This window comes from Osmerus eperlanus, chromosome 8, assembly GCF_963692335.1.
Source record: "Osmerus eperlanus chromosome 8, fOsmEpe2.1, whole genome shotgun sequence".
Taxonomy (NCBI): Eukaryota; Metazoa; Chordata; class Actinopteri; order Osmeriformes; family Osmeridae; genus Osmerus; species Osmerus eperlanus.
In genome coordinates this window covers 19,753,822-19,777,143 of record NC_085025.1, presented here as the reverse complement: position 1 = coordinate 19,777,143, position 23,322 = coordinate 19,753,822, and the positions used below count along the sequence as shown (strand labels likewise).

The 23,322-nt window shown below is 43.0% G+C and overlaps 1 protein-coding gene across 4 annotated transcripts in view; it reads left to right on the top strand.

Annotated features, from left to right (window-relative positions):
• Window positions 1-23,322, top strand: part of slc24a4b (solute carrier family 24 member 4b) — a 93,153-nt gene that overhangs the window by 38,235 nt on the left and 31,596 nt on the right. For all 4 annotated transcript variants that reach the window (XM_062468410.1, XM_062468411.1, XM_062468409.1 and 1 more), the window contains exons 7-9: window positions 154-228; window positions 759-784; window positions 904-957. In XM_062468410.1, the coding sequence (XP_062324394.1) occupies window positions 154-228; window positions 759-784; window positions 904-957 (155 nt within the window). The remainder of the gene's footprint in view (window positions 1-153; window positions 229-758; window positions 785-903; window positions 958-23,322) is intronic.

The window sequence follows — 23,322 nt, the reverse complement described above, 5'->3', positions numbered from 1 at the left end:
TGTAGGAGCACTCCAACTGGAAAGAAAATATCCAGATAACAACATGACCTGTGAACTACCAAAACATTTTGTTTGGTCTTTGCTCTAATCAGTTCCTCTGTATAAAAATGCCTTTCAACTATAATTCGTGACAGTTATTGTTTCTGTCTCTAGGTTGTAATGTTAACTCGGTGGTCTGTCTTTAGAGACTCCTTCTACTATATCTTGTCAGTAGTGGCACTCATTGCGGTAAGTGTGGCAGCAACATGGCCTGTTAGAGAAGAATGGTACTTTATTGATCGCCGGGGAGAAAATTGTCCTGTTACAGCTGCATTGACAAATGCAATACTAACAAAATATACAATGTAACATTATCTTATAACATAAACCTAACTGCAATGTACTTTACATTGCAAGTGCAAAAAGACAGTTGTCTTTTGCATAACATTTACATTTAGTCATTTAGCAGACGCTCTTATCCAGAGCGACTTACAGTAAGTACTGGGACATTCCCCCGAGGCAAGTAGGGTGAAGTGCCTTGCCCAAGGACACAACGTCAGTTGGCATGACCGGGAATCGAACTGGCAACCTTCGGATTACTAGCCCGATTCCCTCACCGCTCAGCCACCTGACTCCCCATAAACATGACCAACTTGTGTGACACACTGAAGTTATTAGTGCCAATAAGTAGTCCACAGTTACTAGCGCACATTAGTCATGAATAGCCCAACACCGTAAGAATATTTGGTACATATTTCATGTCTTTACCTTTTTTCCAGTTTATCTACGACGAGAAGATAGTATGGTAAGTGCTTGTTTTCAATTGGACAAGGGTGATAATAATGCTGTGATACTACAATAATGATGCAGCCAATTAAAGTTTGAAGTGTGTCTAAACAATGACCCTCTGCCTCTCTGTCAAAGGTGGGAGAGCCTTATCCTGGTGCTTATGTATGCTGGATACATCCTCATTATGAAGTAAGTGTTAAATGTTCTCTTACAGGGTACATAGTAGGGGTGTAACGATACACCAAAATCATGGTTCGATACATACATCGGTTTTGAGGTCACGGTTTGGTTAATTTTCGGTACAGTATGGGAACTTAATGCAAAACCTAAATTTGCTTGTTTATTTGCGTGTTTATTATTTGTAAACCAACAATTTATTGTATTATTGTGACGGACCTTTCTATGTGTAACGGGAAAGGGGGGTTTTTGTCCTTCAGGAGTTTCCGTAGGCATGTTGCTAAGGCAAGCGTTAGGTGAAGAAAGTGGACGGCTGTTCGAATGCCATGTCTGAGAGAAATACAGAAAACAAATACAAGATGTGCTTGAAGACCGTTTTCGTATATAATTATTTACACAACAGAAAGTGATCTCAAATGAACCCACAAACAGACGGCTACATTGGTGACAGTGGTGGTGCGTCCTGAATGAATAGATTTCTTTCTAGATAGTTTTGTGAGAAGTAAGTAGTGTTAGCTACTAGTGTTAGCTCAGCTGGTGACACGTTTGCTGAGTCTGGCATGCAAGAGAAGAGAAAGGGATAATCATATAAATAAAATCTAGTCTACACATAGCAATACTGAGATGCGCCAAAGACAAGATGTGGTTTGGTGACGAGGATCCCCTTGAGCAAATCAGAGAGGCAGAAGCCATACATCAAGAGAGAAAGTGAAGATTGATTTGCCACTTTTTTTAGCGGTGAGGGGAGTGACAGCTTCCATAGCTGGTCGAGACAATTTGAAGATGACAGTCAGAGCTCCGATGGCTATCATTATGGTCGGGGCGGCTGTGGCTCGGGGTAGAGAGGGTTGTCTGTTAATCGCAAGGTTGGCGGTTCGATCCCCGACTCCTCCGCGCCCTGTAAGACCCAAACATAAAAATAATGTCAATTTCTTTTTTAAGTCAGATGATGTTGTAAGAGTCTTCTGATGAAGATAATGAAGGATTTATAAAAATAAAATAAAAATTAAGTTTTTAAGGAAACGTAATAATGCAACGTTGGGCCTAGTTGGTAGCAGAATTTCAGCATTTGCTCTCATACTGTCAGAACAAATACACAAAACAAATATAGCTGCAAGCAGCAATGAAGTGGCCAAACCGGTAAAGCAGGTAAAATGAACAAAAAACATTTTAGACATCCTCAGAACAGGGTTCTGAGTAAATGCAGCTTTTAATCCATCAAAGATTTGCTGAGATACGACCCAAATTCCTGTCTGCCTGCTTTGCTGCAAATTTTGATTGGCTGTACCGATCAAACCGTTTCGAAAATCTAAAATAATTTTGATAGTTTGTGTGAGGATTGCCATGAATATATACAGCTAGACTACAGGTAGCTAGCGACTGCGTTGTACCTAGGGATGAGTATTGATAAGATTTTAACAATTCTGATTCCTTATCAATTCCTGCTTATCGATTCGATTCCTTATCGATTCTTATTGGCCAAGGGGGGGGGGGGGGGGGAGAGAGCACAAACGGGGTTATTTACATTAATTTTCTTTTATATAATTTCTATAATGCTACACACCATATACAGTATGTATACATACACATTTACATTTTGTCGCAAGCAAGCACACCCTACAATTTCCCATTAGCGGTTAGAACCGAAACTGTACTGTAGCGAGTGGTACGTGACAGTGGAGTGAGTGGTACGTGACAGTAGCGAGTGGTACTAGGGGGGGTGATTAGTGCCCTCACTATGGGGGTTGATTAGTGCCCTCACACTCCAGAACAACATACAACCGTCGCTACGCCTCACAATCACGGACGCCGCTACGCCAAGCGTCTGACAATCACAGACGCCGCTACGCCAAGCGTCTGACAATCACGGACGCCACTACGCCAAGCGTCTGCAATCACGGACGCCGCTACGCCAAGCGTCTGACAATCACAGACGCCGTTACGCCAAGCGTCTGACAATCACGGACGCCACTACGCCAAGCGTCTGCAATCACGGACGCCGCTACGCCAAGCGTCTGACAATCACAGACGCCGTTACGCCAAGCGTCTGACAATCACGGACGCCGCTACGCCAAGCGTCTGAAATCACGGACGCCGCTACGCCAAGCGTCTGACATTATGTGGATAGCTAGGAAGATAAGCAGCTAGCTCACCATTATGCCATATCGGTATTATCAGAGAATGTCTAGTATTATCATCTCGTGAGACCGGAAGTGACCATGTGAGGCGATCCTTCGATTAAAGTCAAGTTTTTTTTAACATCTGTTGTCAATTTTGTCAATTAAAAGTTGTAACTAACTGTAGCACCTCTAACCTGTATTAGAATGATAGCTATATATCTATTACCTAGGCTCTGAGCAGTAATTGACAAGACTCACAAGGAGACTTTACCTTTTTTTTTTAAACAAACAGCTGGCAGGTTTATTCCACAATCATCAAGCAACACACTATTCAACGAAGTGCTTTATCTTGCATTAGAAAATCCCCCAAAATAAAAGAGCTCTTTGATTAGAAAAATGTATGAAAACAAAATAGATTGTCCTTGGGCAAATGGAAAATCACTCTACCCGGGTAGTAAACCAAAATCACATTCAAGTGTTCCTTATCTGGAATCCAGAATTCGGTACCCGAGATCTGGATAAAAATCTGTTCAGTCACTATAGGAAAGGATCCGACACAGCTGGCCACACTGTGTCCAAACGTTCCTCCTGTAGAATGTCGTTCACTGGGACAGGCTCGCCATCTAACGTCACTGTGTCCAATCCCGACCGCTGTAAACTACTATTGTCCAAACCCGAACAGGGTTTGGACACTCAGTTTCCGGTCTTTTTGCCAGCATTTTCTTTTGCTATCGGCAGCAAAGTGTAAGTAGTATTATTTTAGGCATACCAAACAATCTACGTGTAAAATTTCATGAACATATATGGACGTTTACATGTCTAAATAATATAGGAGAGTTACTTTGGCCGAAATACCACTCGGCGACACTCGGGCAACGCTTTGGCGACGATCTTTAAACTCAGACAAGTGTGTCTTTGTTGTCATCGTACTGCTACTATGGGTTAGCATATGAGTGTATTTCAATGCTAGCTTAACACTACTTTGTCTTGCCAATGAAAATACACGATCATGTGTGACGTGATCTGTAGTCGAGGGGAGGAAGGGATGGGGGCTAGCAAACTTTGAGAAGAGTTCAACAAAACATCCAGCAGGTGGTGGTATACAGTCAAATTGAGATTTTATCGCATAGTTTGGAGATGTCGCATATCTTATTGTGGAGGACATAACTACGTCCCCGGATATGTTGACAGCATTGATGGTCAGTTTGGTGACCCTGGATCAAGTTAATATCCCCAGAAAAACAGCAGCGGCCAGTGTTTATAAGTGCGGTCGGGTTTGGACAAGGGTAGCGCACGGCTAATTTACCGGCGCCAGCGTCTTTTGACCGGCTCTAGTAAAGGCTAAGCTAACTCTAAATTTTTAAACAATATTTAGCTCGAAAGGTAAGAAGTTAAAGCTTAACGTGAAATCAGTAAATCAGCTGAAAACGTGATACGATTATTTTTATCAATATTTGAAGTGGCATTTTCTCAGAATGTTAGCTAAAAACCGGTCGGGATTGGACACAGTGACGCTAAGTCGTTATGGTTTGGAACCAACCTAAATCCAGGATCAAATAAAATCAATCTGTACGTAGTAGTACAGAATGAATACAATAATTACAATCATTTCTATTTCCTTTTCCATATATGGTTATTTTCTTTTCTCAATAAACAGTTACACATTTAAAACCATTTGCTATGGTTATACAAGAACGGTTCAGCTCATCCTACAACTATGCGCCAAGTCTGTTTGACTAGAGACCATAGTTTGCATTGGCAAAGCCAAAGCATGGTACAAAATTAAACAATAACATTTCCACATTTCTTATCCTAAATAAATGATATTCCTTACAGGATTAATGCATTTTCCTATCATAACTTAACTGTATGCTATTTAACTATTAAACAACATGAAATAACTACTCTATTTCTCCCATAGTAATTTTCCTTCCGTAACACATTTAGAAAAACAGTATTTAGCTGAATGCTCAGTTCAGCAAAACACAAAACTCACACATTATGAACTAAATGCAATTTAACCATCTTACTATACTCTCATGGAACTCCAATTGGTTTTATTAAAATATCATGAGTTTTTAAAATCTACTATTGTCCACAGGTAGCATTACATCGTGTTAGCTAGCAATATGGTAAGCTAATGAGCACGTTGAAACAACTGAAACTCACCGGAGGTTTCGGCAAAGAAACACGGCAAAGAAACAACACAAACGTGTCTCCCACAATGCAGTCCTCTGATTACTAATAGGTTATCTTATCCACACAATACTTGATTAGAATTTAGTAGATATTACACTGTTTTCTAATTTATTTTCGCCACATGAACTCGAGCTTCGTTCTAATGCAACTTGCTACAACGGAGAATCCCTCATCAAAAAACAATAAGAACCGCGCTAGCGCGGCCTCTACTGGTATCATGTAATTTGACACTTGGCTAATTAACCCTTTAGTGCCAGCATATTCTATGTGGGTTACATAACCAAGAAGTTTCACCCGTTCGTTTTTACTTTGAAACTATAATTTAAAAAGCCTTCAGGAAACTGTTCAACTGGCTGGCTAGGCAGGCTAGCTGTCATTGGTGTTTGCCAATGTTATCATCGTTGTTGAGTAAGAATATGATAGTTTGGAGAATAAGTAAAAACAAATGTGTATCGACATCCTTCTCAATTACACTAAATTGTTAGTTTACTTGCTGTGCCAACTAGCACTAAATCCAATATTTAAATAAAAAAAAAAATCCATAAAAGTAGGACTCCAGCAAATAATATTGTTCAAACATTGAAAGCAGGCACAAGGACAAGTAACTTTAAATGCAAAAACATAGTTTATTATCAAAATTGTAAGATAATCAATACATTATGACAATGTAACAAAATCAATACAGAAACAAACGCTACCTTCAGAGCAAACAATAACAAAGGTATTTTAAATGCAAATAAACATAGCGCACCTAACCTGAGCAAGTATAGGAGGCTAATCAAACTCATTGGTTTAGCTTCTCCTTTTGTAAACCCATCCTGCATACTAAAATAGCGACGCCGGCTATAAGAAACAATTGCCTGACACATACAAATTCAAATGGACATCACCGGTACTTGGCTGCAGTAAGCCAAATATTCCTTTGCAAGACAAGAGAATATGTAAACACATTTTGGGCCTCTGCACGACAAAACTCTAGGCTATCAAACCAGCAAATATACATTTTACAACACTGAAAACATTACTAGACACTAAAGATTAAGAATCCTTCAAACGTGATGCATAAAATACGAAATTAATACCAAACATGACATGAAAACTTGCTTCAAACTATATTTACACACAACACAATTTTCTATGGTAATTTCAGAGTCTAATTCAGGTCTGCCAATACAGCCCAACACTAGCTAGCTGAAATAGCCACACTTGATCATGTACTTTCATGTTTTTCTCCCATTGATAGCTAGCTAGCCACTTAGCATACAGTTGCCAACTTGAGACCGGTTATAGCTAACTTACCACATAATAGCATAGCTAACTTGACCACGTCCGTGAATGCAGACGCTTGGCGTAGCGGCATCCATGATTGTCAGACGCTTGGCGTAGCGGCATCCATGATTGTCAGACGCTTGGCGTAGCGGCGTCCATCATTGCAGACGCTTGGCGTAGCGGCGTCCATCATTGCAGACGCTTGGCGTAGCGGCGTCCATCATTGCAGACGCTTGGCGTAGCGGCGTCCATCATTGCAGACGCTTGGCGTAGCGGCCTCCATGATTGCAGACGCTTGGCGTAGCGGCCTCCATGCTTGTCAGACGGGCTACACGTCACACGCACTAATGTAACGTTTACAAAGATAACGTCGCCATATACGTCGCCGCTATCAAAGTTCCCTCACGTACTACGTCGCCACGTCGCCGCCATCACCCCCATTGAGAACCAATGATAAAAAGGCTGTGACGACACGCACATTGTGGGCAAAGTTAGTACGCAGTGTATGTTGTCCGAGTGTGTGAGGGCATTAATCACCCCCCATAGTGGTACATGCCAGTGCCTCCACTGGTACGTGACAGTAGCTAGTGGTACATGCCAGTGCCCCTACTGGCACCTAGTGGTACGTGCCAGTGGAGCTAGTGGTACGTGACAGCGCCTCCACTGGTGCATGACAGTTACTGTTCTGTTGATAGTGGTACGCAAGTGTCTCGTGGCAGTTGCATTGGGTGTCTTGCAGCTTTTGTTTACTGTCGTGTAACTGCCCCGTGGCCATTTTAGAATAGGAGAACAGGCTATAAACTTTTATTTAAAAAATTGTTTTCTGCAAGCTAGTTCACTCGTGTAAAGTAAACCCATGTGTAGTCCTCTGGTTGCCATGGATAATACAAACAAACTTTGTTAAAGAATCATAAACGTCAGCAACATGCGGCGCGACGATCTGAACAACTGTTCCGCCAGTACAATCAAAGAACTTATACCGGAGCCCAAAGGTTTGTTTGTAGTATCCATATACGATATATACAACTATTTCGTATTATATCAAAAGTACGTTTTCTTGCTGTACCAGTTAACAGAAACAACACCATGGTATTCAATTTAAAAGCTGCTACTTTAGCTTATTCAGAAAGCTAGTCTCAACAGCTCCCTCATCTAGCTAGCTTTGACAAAAAAAATTCTGACAAAGTTTAGTTTGAGGGCGTTTTGTCTGAGAATGCCGCCGTTTAGTTTGAGAGCGTTTTGTCTGAGAATGACGCTGTTTAGTTTTAGAGCGTTTTGTCTGAGAATGATGTTGTTTGGTTTGAGAGCGTTTTGTCTGAGAATGACGCCATTTAGTTTTAGAGCGTTTTGTCTGAGAATGATGTCGTTTGGTTTGAGAGCGTTTTGTCTGAGAATGACAGAGGTTTTTCTGACACTGAAGCCGTTTCGCCTGAGTCTGACGACTTTTGGTATGAGACTTGACGCCTTTTCGTTTGAGTCTGAGATCTGAGGATGTCCTAAATTGAACACCGTACTACTGCTGTGTTCGTCTTGGTAGCGATTGCGTTGGTTGAATTCGATGTAACGTTCCGTTGTACGGTTTAGGCTGAAATTAATTATTTTCATGAACAGATTAACAACGTTTAGGCTGTGGCAATGAAGTTTAGGTTAGTAGTCAGATAGTTTCACCTATTGAAATTATTTTGATTTAAGTAAGGGGAGTGCCGAACATGTTCTGTTGCCGTTTGACTTCCTAAACAGCTGTGTAGATGTTTTTGTAGTGTGTCTCGCGTAGGCTACAGCGTTGCAGTGAGCAACACTGGTTTGAAACCACAGGTAATGATAATTTCACCAACAAATCGTTTACTTGTAATGGTTCACAAAGTCCAACTGGCTATCTTTCCCTGCCCCAGCATATCATATACAATGCAATTGAAAACACAAGTATCAAAAAAGGGTTGAGCTTGTTCTCTCGTGCGTCAGGGAGTTGTTCTTGCCTACGCACGTCCCACCTGCTCGGGTGCCATCTCCACCCAGTTTCAAGGTTGTTTCTGAAAATGAAGAGATAGACACAAAGAACAGCCTGCTTCCCACACTCAGTGTGAGACCCAATGTTTAAGCCTGAGCACACTTCTAAGTTCATAACTTTAATAAGCACAATGCATAACTTTAATAAGCACAATATATTCTTTAATCCCTCTTTTGATCTCTGAAAACACCAGAGATCAATCAACATAGCCCGGACCAACCACCGCCTCCTCGTCCTGGTCAGCCAGCCCCAGCAACGGCATTTGGAACCCCTTCGTCGGGTTCTCCACAGCCGAGACAATGATCCGGTTGCACATGGACCTGATACACGGGATACAGCAACAATCATGTTGATATTGATATAGCACACTCTTAAGTAAAATAGCGGAAACCTTCTTAGTCCAGTACAATTCTAGTGTGGTCAAGCAGTATCACTCTTGACCAAGTCGTAACCCTCTTTTCCGGACTCTCACATTCGTAGCAATAGCAAACGGTTCACTGCCCCTCCTGGCCCTTCTCCACCAACTCCTGGAACGTATGACTGGATTCTGGAGCAGCACAACACATGCTCCAGTGGTACCACGTACTTCCTTTCCCCAGCACCCTTAGGGCGTGCAAGGTTCTATCGATGACCTTGAATGGTCCTGTCCATAAATGTACAACAGGCTTCCCCGAACATCTGATGATGTATTGGGGCAGGTGGGACAGGGTCTTCAAGGGGAAGGGGGGGGGGGGGCAGACCACTCATAGGTCTGATGGGGCATAGGGGCAGATGGGGCAGGGTCTCCAAGGGGAAGGGGTAGATCATCCAGTGAGAAAGGGGGGGACATGGTCTCCAGGGGAATGGGGCCTTAGAACAGGGGTTAGGTAGTCAGACCCGCCGGTCTGACTCGTCCTGAAGCAGAAAAGAGTTACAGTCCCAGCATCACCTTATCTCCCAAGATCAAGCAGTAACTGAGTCAAATGAGATGCGAACAGTCGAACACCAATGATTAAACACAGATATTGAAATCAAGAACCCATTCGAGGATTTAAAGTGGATATTTTTAAAGTTCAAATAAATCCCTCCTTTCACACCCTTTTAGGGTGTGACAACAAACACAAAAAAAAAAATCCCATTACTGATTACACAATGTTGACATACAAATCAACAATAATGATGAGACTATGCAGCATTATGGCCAAGTGGTGAGGACACACTGGACACAGTGGGAAAACCCTAATGATGTTATAGGGGAAAACCCACCGTCACTCCGCAGAGTGGACATTCAACATCCATGTATCCACGGCAGACCTGGACATACTCACAGGCCCCCTTCACCACATACATACAACTTCAGCCAAGCTTTTAGAATTGTAATAAAATAAAATCGAAACATATAGAAAAAACAGAAATTAGACAGGATATTTTAAAGTTTTCATAAGATTCCTCCTTTCATTGATAACTTTAATCAATACCCAATCTCCTCGTTTGACTCCTCCACTCTTTGGTTTACTGCTTCACCTGGAACAGAATTTAGCAGAAGATATCTCTTTTCTAGTTAGCATTTTTTATAAAATTGGTTAACCATTTGATTCGCCTCTTCATCATGCTATGTGAAAGGTTTAAGTTGTGGTATTACATATGATCTCCAATAAATCAATTCAAATGGTGTTATGCATCTGGTATAGGACTGGGAAAGACTTCAATTCACATAGTAAACATACTGTATCTATAATTACCAGGCAGTATTTTCCCTTCAGTTTTCTTATTGTTGAGCAAACACATGTAACAGCATCTAATAACGAGCCCCCATATTCAACTCCTATTAGTCATGCCTAGAAATGACAATCTGTTTCTTTGTTCCCTTCTTTAGAAAATCAACTGTTAGTCTAATTTCTTTCACTCCAAAAAACTTTTCTGTCTTTTAAAACAGTTAAGTTTAAGACCTATATTGTTTTACATTTAGTCATTTAGCAGACGCTCTTATCCAGAGCGACTTACAGTAAGTACAGGGACATTCCCCCCGAGGCAAGTAGGGTGAAGTGCCTTGCCCAAGGACACAACGTCAGTTGGCATGACCGGGAATCGAACTAGCAACCTTCAGATTACTAGCCCGATTCCCTCACCGCTCAGCCACCTGACTCCCATTTAGATTCTAGGTTTTAGATTCTCTATTTTACCAAATCACCAACTTTTATCAAAGATATGATAAAACCAATTTTCATTATGTCAAACCAGAATCTGTATGCTTCTTAAATGAAATATAGACTAAATAATGTTCTTAATGTAGCTATTAACCAAACATTTTTCCCAACTATATTTTCTATAAAGGTCAGATAGTAGAACTTCATAACTCGTTTTGCTGCAGTTCAAAACGAGCCAATTAGCTCAAACCATCATAACCACAAATTATCAGACTTGTTGAGTCTTCCCAAATTATTTCAGAACTGAATGTTATAATAACCCTCTTCATGCACTAATACCATTTATTAATACAAAATTATCACAGCCTAACTGTTTATCCCAAACAGTATGCCAGGCTCTGATAAAACTCTCAAATAAAACTTAAAACCAAATTACAATTAAACTCCAAATAAAAATACATTTTGTTATTTTCTCTTTCTCATTTTTAACCAAATTACATTCCTCAAACCATTCTCTGACCAACACAGCTGTTTAGCGTTTACCGTCTATTCACTTAATTTTGCTCTAGTATAACTCTTCCAATTGTATTAGAACCAATTTATAAACCAGGGGTATACCCTCTGGGATAACCTTTGTAAGATCTCAACGTAACGGACTTTTTTAGCCCCCACCTTTCTCCATCTCTCCTCTGGATTTCTGTAACTTCTTGGTCAAAGGAAAAAACACACCACACTCCTCTCTATTTTTATTCAACTCAATCTGACTCCACAAAAATATACAGTGTTCAGGGACTCTAACCCTTGGAGAGGACTCTAACCTCCCTCTTGACAAAGACAACGTGTTCAGGGACTCTAACCCTTGGAGAGGACTCTAACCTCCCTCTGGACAAAGACAACGTGTTCAGGGACTCTAACCCTTGGAGAGGACTCTAACCTCCCTCTGGAGAAAGACGACGTGTTCAGGGACTCTAACCCTTGGAGAGGACTCTAACCTCCCTCTGGACAAAGACGACGTGTTCAGGGACTCTAACCCTTGGAGAGGACTCTAACCTCCCTCTGGACAAAGACAACGTGTTCAGGGACTCTAACCCTTGGAGAGGACTCTAACCTCCCTCTGGACAAAGACAACGTGTTCAGGGACTCTAACCCTTGGAGAGGACTCTAACCTCCCTCTGGACAAAGACGACGTGTTCAGGGACTCTAACCTCCCTCTGGACAAAGACAACGTGTTCAGGGACTCTAACCCTTGGAGAGGACTCTAACCTCCCTCTGGACAAAGACAACGTGTTCAGGGACTCTAACCCTTGGAGAGGACTCTAACCTCCCTCTGGACAAAGACAACGTGTTCAGGGACTCTAACCCTTGGAGAGGACTCTAACCTCCCTCTGGACAAAGACAACGTGTTCAGGGACTCTAACCCTTGGAGAGGACTCTAACCTCCCTCTGGACAAAGACAACGTGTTCAGGGACTCTAACCCTTGGAGAGGACTCTAACCTCCCTCTGGACAAAGACAACGTGTCGAGGGACTCTAACCCTTGGAGAGGACTCTAACCCCCCTCTGGACAAAGACAACGTGTTCAGGGACTCTAACCCTTGGAGAGGACTCTAACCTCCCTCTGGACAAAGACAACGTGTTCAGGGACTCTAACCCTTGGAGAGGACTCTAACCTCCCTCTGGACAAAGACAAAACTTAAACACGGTTGATTTCCCACCACTGTTGGTTTGATTAAGTACGATGAAACATAGTAATCGTCTAAATTTGGTTCTCAGTTCCGAATAGCAGAACTTTGAATTAACAGGTGTCTGCTTACCTTTTTTTATGTTGAGGCGCCTCTGACGATTACGTCTGCCTCCTCGTACCGGTGTATGGGTCTTTCTCCCGATCCGTCGGTCGGGCCGGAACCCTCTGGACTCCCTCTTTTCAGCGTTGGGGTCACCAGTTGAAGGACTTAAAATGTATGTGTCAAAATCAACAAGTACAGAGCTCTGGGGTTGTCTAAGTTTCCCTACCCGCAACAGAGTTTGGGCTGGTTCACAAAGTCCAACTGGCTATCTTTCCCTGCCCCAGAATATCATATACAATGCAATTGAAAACACAAGTATCAAAAAAGGGTTGAGCTTGTTCTCTCGTGCGTCAGGGAGTTGTTCTTGCCTACGCGCGTCCCACCTGCTCGGGTGCCATCTCCACCCAGTTTCAAGGTTGTTTCTGAAAATGAAGAGATAGACACAAAGAACAGCCTGCTTCCCACACTCAGTGTGAGACCCAATGTTTAAGCCTGAGCACACTTTTAAGTTCATAACTTTAATAAGCACAATGCATAACTTTAATAAGCACAATATATTCTTTACTACCGTTTCCGAAAGTAGATGTGGGCCTACTTCCTTAATAATATCAGCTAATATTGTACTTTACATTTCACAATTGTGTTTCACATCACAAAGTAAAATGAGTAAATAGTTATCACCCTGGCCTCTTTACTTGTGGCGTTTCTGCAGCTGCCTTGCAGTAAAGCTATAGTTAGCCTAGCTATCCCCCAAGTTAACAGATGCGAAACGAATGTTCTGCTACAGGTAGTCACGCGTTTTCGTGACGTAGTGACGTTAGTAACGTCAGTGACTGTGGCTAGCAAATTAGCCACCGTTAGCTTCACTTTTCACCACAAAAACGCTATTCCTACTTAAACCATGCAACGGAACGTGAATAAAAATACAACCAACGCAATCGCTACCAATACGAAACTTTTGACACCTACGTTGTTTATGTAGTCCAAATATTGACTGATCCTTAGGGGGGCGAAAATAAACAATAAATAATAACAACATATATGTGAGAGAACAACGGTTGTGCCCTTGCCGAAGGCAAAGCACACCCAATAATAATATTTGAGAGAACAAAGGTTTGCTCTCGCCGAAGGCTTGAGCACACCCAATAAGTACAAAAATAGTATATAAATAAATACACTGTTACTTTAAGTAACATGATAATACTATACTTTTTATACTAAGTATACTTACAAAATAAACTTGAAGTATACTTCTTTTTTGTAAGGGTAAGCCTATTCATATTGCATTCATTCATTAATAAAGAACCCCCTTTGAAACTTATTCTAACAACGACGTAACACCGGCAGTAGCTATCTCAGATGGAATCGCGATTCAAACAGTACCATCTGAAAATATGCCCCCAAAAACGTAAATAAGCTTGACATTTATTTAGTGGAAAATCGCTCATTCATAAAAAGCTCACTGGTAGCGATTATTGTCAGTAACAACGCAAAATGCGATGTAGCCCTGTGTGGAGAAGCTGCCCCGGTAAATTGTATTACTACAGTACTACACTACTGCTGTGTTCGTCTTGGTAGCGATTGCGTTGGTTGAATTCGATTTAATGTTCCATTGTACGGTTTAGGCTGAAATTAATTATTTTCATGACAGATTGACAATGTTTAGGCTGTGGCAATCAAGTACAGGTTAGTAGTCAGATAGTTTCACCTATTGAAAGACTTTTGATTTAAGTACGGGAGTGCCGAACATGTTCTGTCACCGTTTGACTTCCTAAACAGCTGTGGAGATGTTTTTGTTAGCTAATACTGTGTCTTGCGTAGGCTACAGCGTTGCAGTGAGCTACACTGGTTTGAAACCACAGGTAATGATAATTTCACCAACAAATTGTTTACCTGTAATATAATGGCTTAATAAATCCTACAACGAAAATGTATTTGTGAGGAATGTTTATTTTAACAATTGAAAACAGATGCATCATAGGCCACTGTAGTATGTGTTTCCCGGGCAACAGAGGCTAATGTCATGATGCTAATGCTTCAGTGAAATAGTAGACTACTGTTTCCGAAAGTAGATGTACTTCCTTATATCATCTTATATTGTACATTACACTTCACAATTGTGTTTCATATCACAAAGTAAAATGAGTAAATAGTTATCACCCTGGCCTCTTTGCTTGTGGCGTTTCTGCAGCTGCATTGCAGTAAAGCTATAGTTAGCCTAGCTATATCCCAGAAGTTAACGAGCTGCTAAACTAATGTTCTGCTAGAGGTAGTCACGCGTGTTTTCGTGACGTTAGTGGCGTATAACGTCATGTCAGTGACTGTGGCTAGCAAGTTAGCCACCGTTAGCTTCACTTTTCGCCACAAAAACATAATTTCAACTTAAACAATGCAACGGAACGTAAATAAAAATACAAGCAACTCAATCTCTAACAAGACGAACCTTTTCACATCGACGTTGTCTATGTAGTCCAAATATTGAGGCATCCTTAGGGGTGGGAAAATAAACAATAATAATAAATATATATGATAGAGAACAAAGGTTGTGCCCTTGCTGAAGGCAAAGCACACCCAATAATCACCCAACAGTCATATTTTGATGAATCAGAATTTATAAAAAACTCCGGGGTCCATTGTTCACGTGCAATGGTAGTCCCAAAAGCAGTTCCTTTCCTCTGAAAAGCAGAGACGGGGATTGCACTTTCTGCAGAGCATATTAGAATATCCTTTTATGCCGTGTCTGCAACGTCCTCTCGTTGTCTTCACCGGGAAATGTGCGACCATGTCCCTGCGCAAATCCGTTGGTGGTTCACATGCCCTCTTGGCTGGGACCCCATTTGGTGGACCCCCATTACCTGATGATGGTCTCTTCTGAGCAGTCACAGGTCTCTGAGGTGTCACAGTTATCGATGTCAAAGGGCTCCCACTGGCTGAAGATGGCCGCCCTCTCCTTGGTGTGTTGACAGCTGTTTTTGTCAGGATGAGAGAGGAAGCTAGTTGCGCCTGAAACAGTCTCCTGTTCAACATCTTTTTCTTGGGAATATTGAGAGCCTTGCAGTCCCGTTTGTAGAGGAGACATGCGTTGATCACAGCAATGATAATAGTGTGCCAGAAGATGTAACTGTATCAGCGGCGCAATTTCATGAGGAACTTGTATTTGGCTCCAAATGAGTCCAGCAAATCCACACCGCCCATGTATTTGTTACATTTACATTATATTTAGTCATTTAGCAGACGCTCTTATCCAGAGCGACTTACAGTAAGTACAGGGACATTCCCCTGAGGCAAGTAGGGCGAAGTGCCTTGCCCAAGGACACAACTTCATTTTGCACGGCCGGGAATCGAACCAGCAACCTTTGGATGACTAGCCCAATTCCCTAACCGCTCAGCTACCTCACTCACATTAACCCTTCGACTGGGCTCCGGAACATGGCAGCATGTGTTTCATGTGCTCCGGGACACTACACAGGCCGTCCTACTGGGCTGGGATTTTCTTTGTAAAAATCACGCACTTATTGATGTTGGACGGGCCCAGCTGCAACTGTGGGGCTTCAGTGTCCCCCTGCTGAAGGGTAAGGACATGACCCCCACCTGCTGTATTGTGTCGCTGGTTTCTGGATTGACTATTCCCGCTCTGAGTGAGACAATAGTGTCTGTAAAGATCAGTCCGCCTGGTTCTGCTGACTTAACCCGTGTGTTATCTTCGGGTCATTCTGACCCACCGTCGTATTGCGACAAATTTACCGCAGACAAAAACAAAGTGAAGCATTTTCTTTTAACCGTTGGGCTGTCTCAGACCCCCCACATTGCAAAGGTTAAAAGACAATTATTTTTATGTTTTTGTCTCGGGTAAAATTGGGCAAACACAACGATGGTTCGTTATGAACCTTTGGGTCATGTGACCCGAAGGCAGCACAAGGGTTAAACTGTAGCGACTTTGTGGGCTACTTAGAACCCAATGTGCATGAGACAGCTGGACTGGTTGTGGCGCACACTGTGACATCTGTGAAGAATGGAGTCACAGCTACCCGTGTGCTTAACCCCACATGTAATGACTTAACACTCAAACACGGAATGCACTTAGGTGAGTTTTACCATGTGGAAGAGTCAGATCTCACTCCACTTCCTCAGAAATTTTTTAATTTTGGCAAATACAAACATACCAGTGCCCGCTATGTCACTAGACGATTCTCCTATCACTGAAAAGGAGAGAGCAGAACTGACTAAGCTTTTACATAGGTTAGGTGGTGTTTTCAATGCATGCAAGGAAAATACAGGGAAATGAAACATTCCAACGGATGATGGAACTTGTCCTGAGATGCCTACCCTGGCAGATATGTATGGTCTTCCTTGACGATATTTTGATATACAGCAACACGTTTGAGGCCCACCTCTCTAATCTAGAAGAGGAGGATCCAAGCTGCGTGTTTGTTAAATCCAAAGAAATGCCACTTTGCCAGGGATCAGGTGACATTCCTGGGCCACGTTGTCTCTCGGTGGGGTCTGCAGCCAGACCCAAGAAACACAGACAAAGTTGAACAATGGCCTACTCCCAAGACTCCATCAGAAGTGAGAGCCTTTGTGGGGCTGTGTTCTTACTACAGACGGTTTGTTCAGAATTTTGCCCAGCATGCGGCCCCTCTGAATCACCTGATGGGGAAAAATTTGCCATTTGAATGGACAGCTGGCTGACTTAGCCTTCAACCATTTAAAAGGGGTACTGTCGACAGCCCCTGTAGTGGCTCTGCCTGACTTTAGCGTGCCCTTCAAAGTCTATACTGATGCCTCTAAAGACTCAGTGGGGGCTGTGCTGGCCCAGGTCAGGTATGGACTTGAGCATGTTGTGGTCTACACCAGTCAGGCCCTCAGTCCCATGCAGAAGCGCTGGTCCACCTTTGATAGAGAGTTCTGGGCTGTGGTGTGGGCTGTACGCAAATTCAAACACTATATGGGACTGACTTCTTTCACCATCATTACGGATCTTCGGCCATTACTGGGCCTGCGTCTTATGTCTATTGACAATGATCCATCTGGCCGGAGGTGTAGGTGGGTACTGGAGCTGGATCCCCTGCACTGGGTCATCGAACACCGAGAGGGGGTGCGTCATGCTAACGCGGATGCTTTGTCCCGCCGGCCAGTGTCGACGCACGCCAGGGAGGACAATGGTGTGACTCATGTGAATGCCGTTGACTCGGGACATACCTAACCATCCGGGGACTTTCCATACTCAACAGGAAATTCTGGATGGCTTCCCTACCTCTCTGCCCATAGGCCAATCGCAACCAACTGTAGACCGGTCGGTGGACTTGGGACCAGTGAACCTGCAGGCGTTGCAGCAGTCCGACCCAGATATCTCCACGGTGTTGGACTGGATTGAAGGAGTTGCGCTGAAACCACCCCGCGGCCGTCTGAGGGGGTCGTCTGTGTGTCTTAGGAAGTTATGGACTGAATTTAGTCAACTCGCAGTGATTGACGGACTTTTGTGTCGGTCTGTGCACTCTTCACTAACGGGTGAGAATTTAGTGCAGACTGTTGTTCCGTCGTCTCTCGTACCGGACATTCTGCAGCACCTCCACGGCGGGGCTGTTTCGGGGCATTTCTCTGCAGAACGGGTGTGGGAGAAAGCTTGTAAAACATGTTATTGGCCGTCTATGTTTAGATACATTAAACGACGGTGTGAGCAGTGTGAGGCTTGTCAGACTCTACGGTTTCCTGTCCCTAAACAACGGGCCCAAATGGGAGGGTCTCTGGCCAGTCACCCTTTTCAGAGAGTGGCGGCGGGCATCTTACAGTTGCCGGTGACAACTAAGGGCAATAGATATGTGCTTTTAGTAGCAGACTATTTCACAAAGTTTGTTAACTTGTATGCTCTTCCCAACCAGACGGCACAGACCGTGTCTGTTTGAAGATGATGTGCTGGTGCACGGGATTCCTCAGACTTTACACAGTGACCAGGGTTGGCAGTTTGATTCCAGGCATCCAGAGCCTCTGTCGTCTACTAGGGATAAAGAAAACGCGCACCACCGCCTACAATCCGAAGTCGGATGGCATGGTGGATTGTCATAATCGTACCCTGATTGACCAGCTGGCCAATAGGCTGCTGTCACATGGGGGTGAGTGGGACTATTTTCTGAGGCAAGTGGCTTTTGCTTATAACACTTCGAAACATGCCAGTACACAGTTCACCCCATTTTACCTTGTGCATGGGAGATCAAAATCAAATCAAATGTATTTGTATAGCCCTTTTTACACGCAAGCATGTCACAGAGGGCTTCACATATGCCCATAGAACTGCCCCTCAACCAACCTAAACCCTCAAGGAAGACAAGGAAAAACTCCCAAAAAACTCTCAACAGGAGAAAAAAAAATGGAAGAAACCTTGGGAGGAGCAATTCAGAGAGGGATCCCCTCCTCCAGAGAGAAGCACAAGTTCCAGCAGATGTGTTGGTGCCTCTGAGACTGTTCCAACTCTCAGGTGCCCAGGATGCAGGCAGAGTTTGTGTCCTTTATGGTAAAGGGGCTGGAGATTGCCTTCGGTGATGCAAGACTGAACTGGTGCGTCATCGGCCATATGAGATGGGTGACATGGTGTGGCTGAACAACCCGACAGAGAGTCGCATGAAGCTGGCGCGTCACTGGAAAGGACCTTATAGGGTTATTCAGGTGCTTGACTCACACCGGATTGAGAATCCTTTGGACTATGATGACCGGGAGCAGGTTGTACACTACGATAGATTGAGGCGATACAACTTTCCCGTAGCCCCGGGGCCCCAGAAGGTGGCGCCTGTTTCTTCACCAGGCTTTGCTCCTCCTGCCACGCAGACGGAGCCCGTTGACCTGGTGGGCGAAGGAGGGATGTGTACAATGCCTGCTGATTCTGACGAGTAGGCTCGGGTGACGACTCGGACCGGGAGGACAGTGCGTCCCCCTGGTCGTTTTGAGGACTTTGTGTTGACCTGAGAATTGTTCTTGTTGTTGTTCTATTATGGGGGGAGGATAGATATACTATGTATGCATATGAGGTTTGTGTGTATGTATATTTGTGATTTTTTTTCTTTCTTCAGATGTACTTCTGCCTGTTGGTTTTGTCATGCCCATGCTGCTCTGGGGCGTAGTGGGGCCTCTTTCAGGGGGGCCTCCAACTTCCTGTGTTATGTGTCACTGTTATCTGGTATGTTTGGGGAGTGCGTGAATTGTCATCTGTATGTGTTGGGGTGGCCATTGGTGTCTAATTCTATTGTATTCTATTGTTTTTTTTGGCTGCCTGCTGTTGCATATGTTCCCAGGATTTGTGATCTGTTTGTCTGACTGTTCTGTTGGAACGGGGACGTTCCATGTTGAGGGGGGGACGTATGTGACAGACCTTTCTATGTGTAACGGGAAAGGGGGGCTTTTGTCCTTCAGGAGTTCCGTAGGCATGTTGCTACGGCAGTTAGGTGAAGTAAGTGGAGGGCTGTTCGAATGCTAAGTCTGAGAGAAATACAGTAAACAAATACAAGTTGTGCTTGAAGACCGTGTCCGTATATAATTATTTACACAACAGAAAGTGAACCCACAAACAGATGGCTACAACATTATACAAAATATGAAAAAGAAAATATATATATAATACTATTGCAAAGTGCTGCCTGGTAATAAATTATATAAAATATTCTCATGTAAACAAAACGGTCTTCGATCCGCTGCTATAAAAACTCAGGTGGCAGTTGTTATAGCTTTGGCCCGATCTTAATTGCTAGGGAGAGGCTGCTTGAATGCCGAAGTCAGCTGTGTTTGCACTAAAGTTTTTGGTTTTTTTCTTGTAGCAGTGATATTCACACTTGGGTGGTGCCGTTTCAGGTGAGTTAGCATGTTTGTCGTGTTGCCGGAAACGTAGGCTACCCGATCTTAGCTGAACAGTGTCGGTACTACGGTGTTCATTTTAGGAAATCCTCAGATCTCAGACTCAAGTAAGTGTCAGACTCAAACGAAAAGGCATCAGGTCTCAGAAAAACTACTGTCAGTCTCAGACAAAACAACGTCAAACCAAACGGCGTCAAACCAAACGGCGTCAAACCAAACGGCATCAGAAAAACCTCTGTTAGTCTCAGACAAAACTGTCAGAAAAAAGTTGTCAGAGTTAGAGGCAGCTGTTGACTACCTTCTGAATGAGCTAAAGTAGATGGCAGCTTTTACAGTGAATACTGCTGTGGTGTTGTTTCTGTTAACTGGTACAGCAAGCAAACTACTTGTGATATAATACAAAATAGTTGTTTTCTGCAAGCTAGTTCACTCGTGTAAAGTAAACCCATGTTTAGTCCTCCGGTTGCCATGTATACTACAGTGTTAGAAAGTGAAGTAGCCTAATGCAATTGACATTTTTATGAACATTTAAAATGAATGCCTCCACTTGTCGCTAACATAACTTCGCTAGCTAGACAAACATAACAAACAGTAGGTCTGTGATAGTAGGCTACACAACATTGTTTGAATCGTTCCTTCATGGTATACGTTAATGGCGATTGTTTTACAGCCACAGAGTAATTCTGAAATAGCAATTTTACATTGAAACTGTGCATAGCCCTAGGTAGGAGTAAAATTTTAGATTAATTATTAACATTTACCCACAGAATTTATGGACTGAAGCATCTGACAGCATTGTCCAGAAGCCAAAATTTGAGAGGCTCAAAATGTTGTGTAGCCTACTATCGTTTGAGTCTGATACTTGAGTCTGAGATCTGAGGATGTCCTAAAATTAACACTAAGGCCGTGTTCACACTTGACTTCTTTTTTCAACTGCCAGCGCCTTTTTTACATGCAACCCTATAAGGAAAAAGGCGGCCGCCTTTAAAAAAATGGGCGCAGCGCACAACGCTTTTTGACAACTTGCTCAATTTCCAACCAATTTTTAAACAGTTTTTGTTTATCAACGTCAGAGATGTCGTTATGCCACTGCATACTTATGAATAATTATATATTTTTTTTTTTATAGAATAGAAGTGTGCAGTGGCATAACGACATCTCTGACGTTGATAACAAACCAAACCGTTTAAAAATCGGTTGGAAATTGAGCAAGTTGTGGTCATTTAAAAAAGTACATGTAGCACCAACACAATGTTATGGGTGAGCGAGTTGACTGTAGCAAGATGGCCGCCATGTGCGGACGTTCGACTACGTTGGCCAGCAACGCGGACGAGACATCTAGCCTTTATATATATCTATGGCTCTCCCTGTCAATACACATGCTAGAAAGAGTTTTGGCTTGCTAATTTTGTTGCTAATGCTTTGACATTCTGATTCTGCTTCGGATGCTATCAAGCGGGATCTCTGGTCGTAGTCAGTCCTTCACTAACCAATCAGCATTCATTAGCAGAATGCTAGCGTGTTATGGGCAACAACGACTCATCTTGTAAGAAATCGAAAAGACATAAGTACTCGTTCATTCAACTTTCGAACTATAATCCATGTTGAACATGCAAAAACTACAATCAAATCTGAGATTTCTCAGTGACAATCAGGTGAAAGAGACAAATTTAGCCGTTTAGCTCCATAGACTCCCATTCAGCATGCACTCGCTCGCGATCACCCCCAGTGGAACTCTGGTGGAACTGCAAACAAATTCGGTACAATGGGGCTTAATAGGGAGTGGACAGACTCTCCTTAACCCTCGTGTTATCTTGGGTCGTTCTGACCCATCAGTCATTGTGACCCACCGTCGTATTGCGACAACTTTACCACCTACAAAAACAAAGTGAAGCATTTTCTTTTAACTGTTGGGCTGTCTCAGACCCCCCACATTGCAAAGGTTAAAAGAAAATTATTTTTATATGTTTTTGTATTGGGTAAAATTGGGTAAACACAACGATGGTTCGTTATAAACCTTTGGGTCATGTGACCCGAAGGCAGCACAAGGGTTAAACAGTCTCTGCTTTCAGCTACTCTGAGCTTTCCTTTACGCTGACATGATACATAAACATGGCATTGGCTATACCCAGCATTGATCCTTATTTAGCCTATGTTGTCTTTGTAAAATTGTTGCTGGGGGTCATACAACTCCCTGTGCTTTTCAACTTCGAGAATTAATTTGATGTCGTCCATCTCCTTGAATTTCTCACTGATTTTAGTAATCGACTTGGGGGTTCTCTCTCGGTAGACTATGTCTGTACGCGTGTGTGTTGTGTGCAACGCGTGACAACTCGTTTCTCTCAAACAAACAAAACAAGTACGGGCATGCTAGCTCAACAGATCAATCCGTTTATTTTCATTTATTTTCATCAGGGTAACCACATGTAAAGGTCGTTAGTTACCAACATTGTGTAGTTATGTTTAATATAGGGTGAATATTGGTAAAGTAGGCTTCGTAGGCCTCCAAAGTAATATAACAAAAATCATTATAAAGTTTACAACTTTACAAATGTTCACCGTAGTCTACAATTAATGTAGTAAATTCTTAATAACATGTTATTGTATTCAAATATATCAACTAATATGGTGTCTTATCATCCTGCAGCCGATTTCACAAGTGTCTTGCAAAAGAATTAGACCAGCTGCCGAAACGATCGCAGCGTAAAAGGCGGCGCTTCCAGGCGCGTTGCAGCAGATCGCAGGCAGTGTGTCCCAGGTGTAATGCCGTTTCGCCTGAGTCTGACACTTGAGTCTGAGATCTGAGGATGTCCTAAAATGAACACCGTACAGCACACTGCCCTTGTTTTATCCACTTGTCTTTCTCCATTGCAATATTTGACCAGAAAGCCGAAGTGTTCCCAAGCAGGAGACTTTAGCGACAGGGGAGGGTCTTGCCAGCAGGTTGGTTGCAGAAAATAAACCACTCAACTTCCGTTCTGGGAACTCACCCGTGCACAGCCCTGTACCGAACCGAACGCCCTGTAC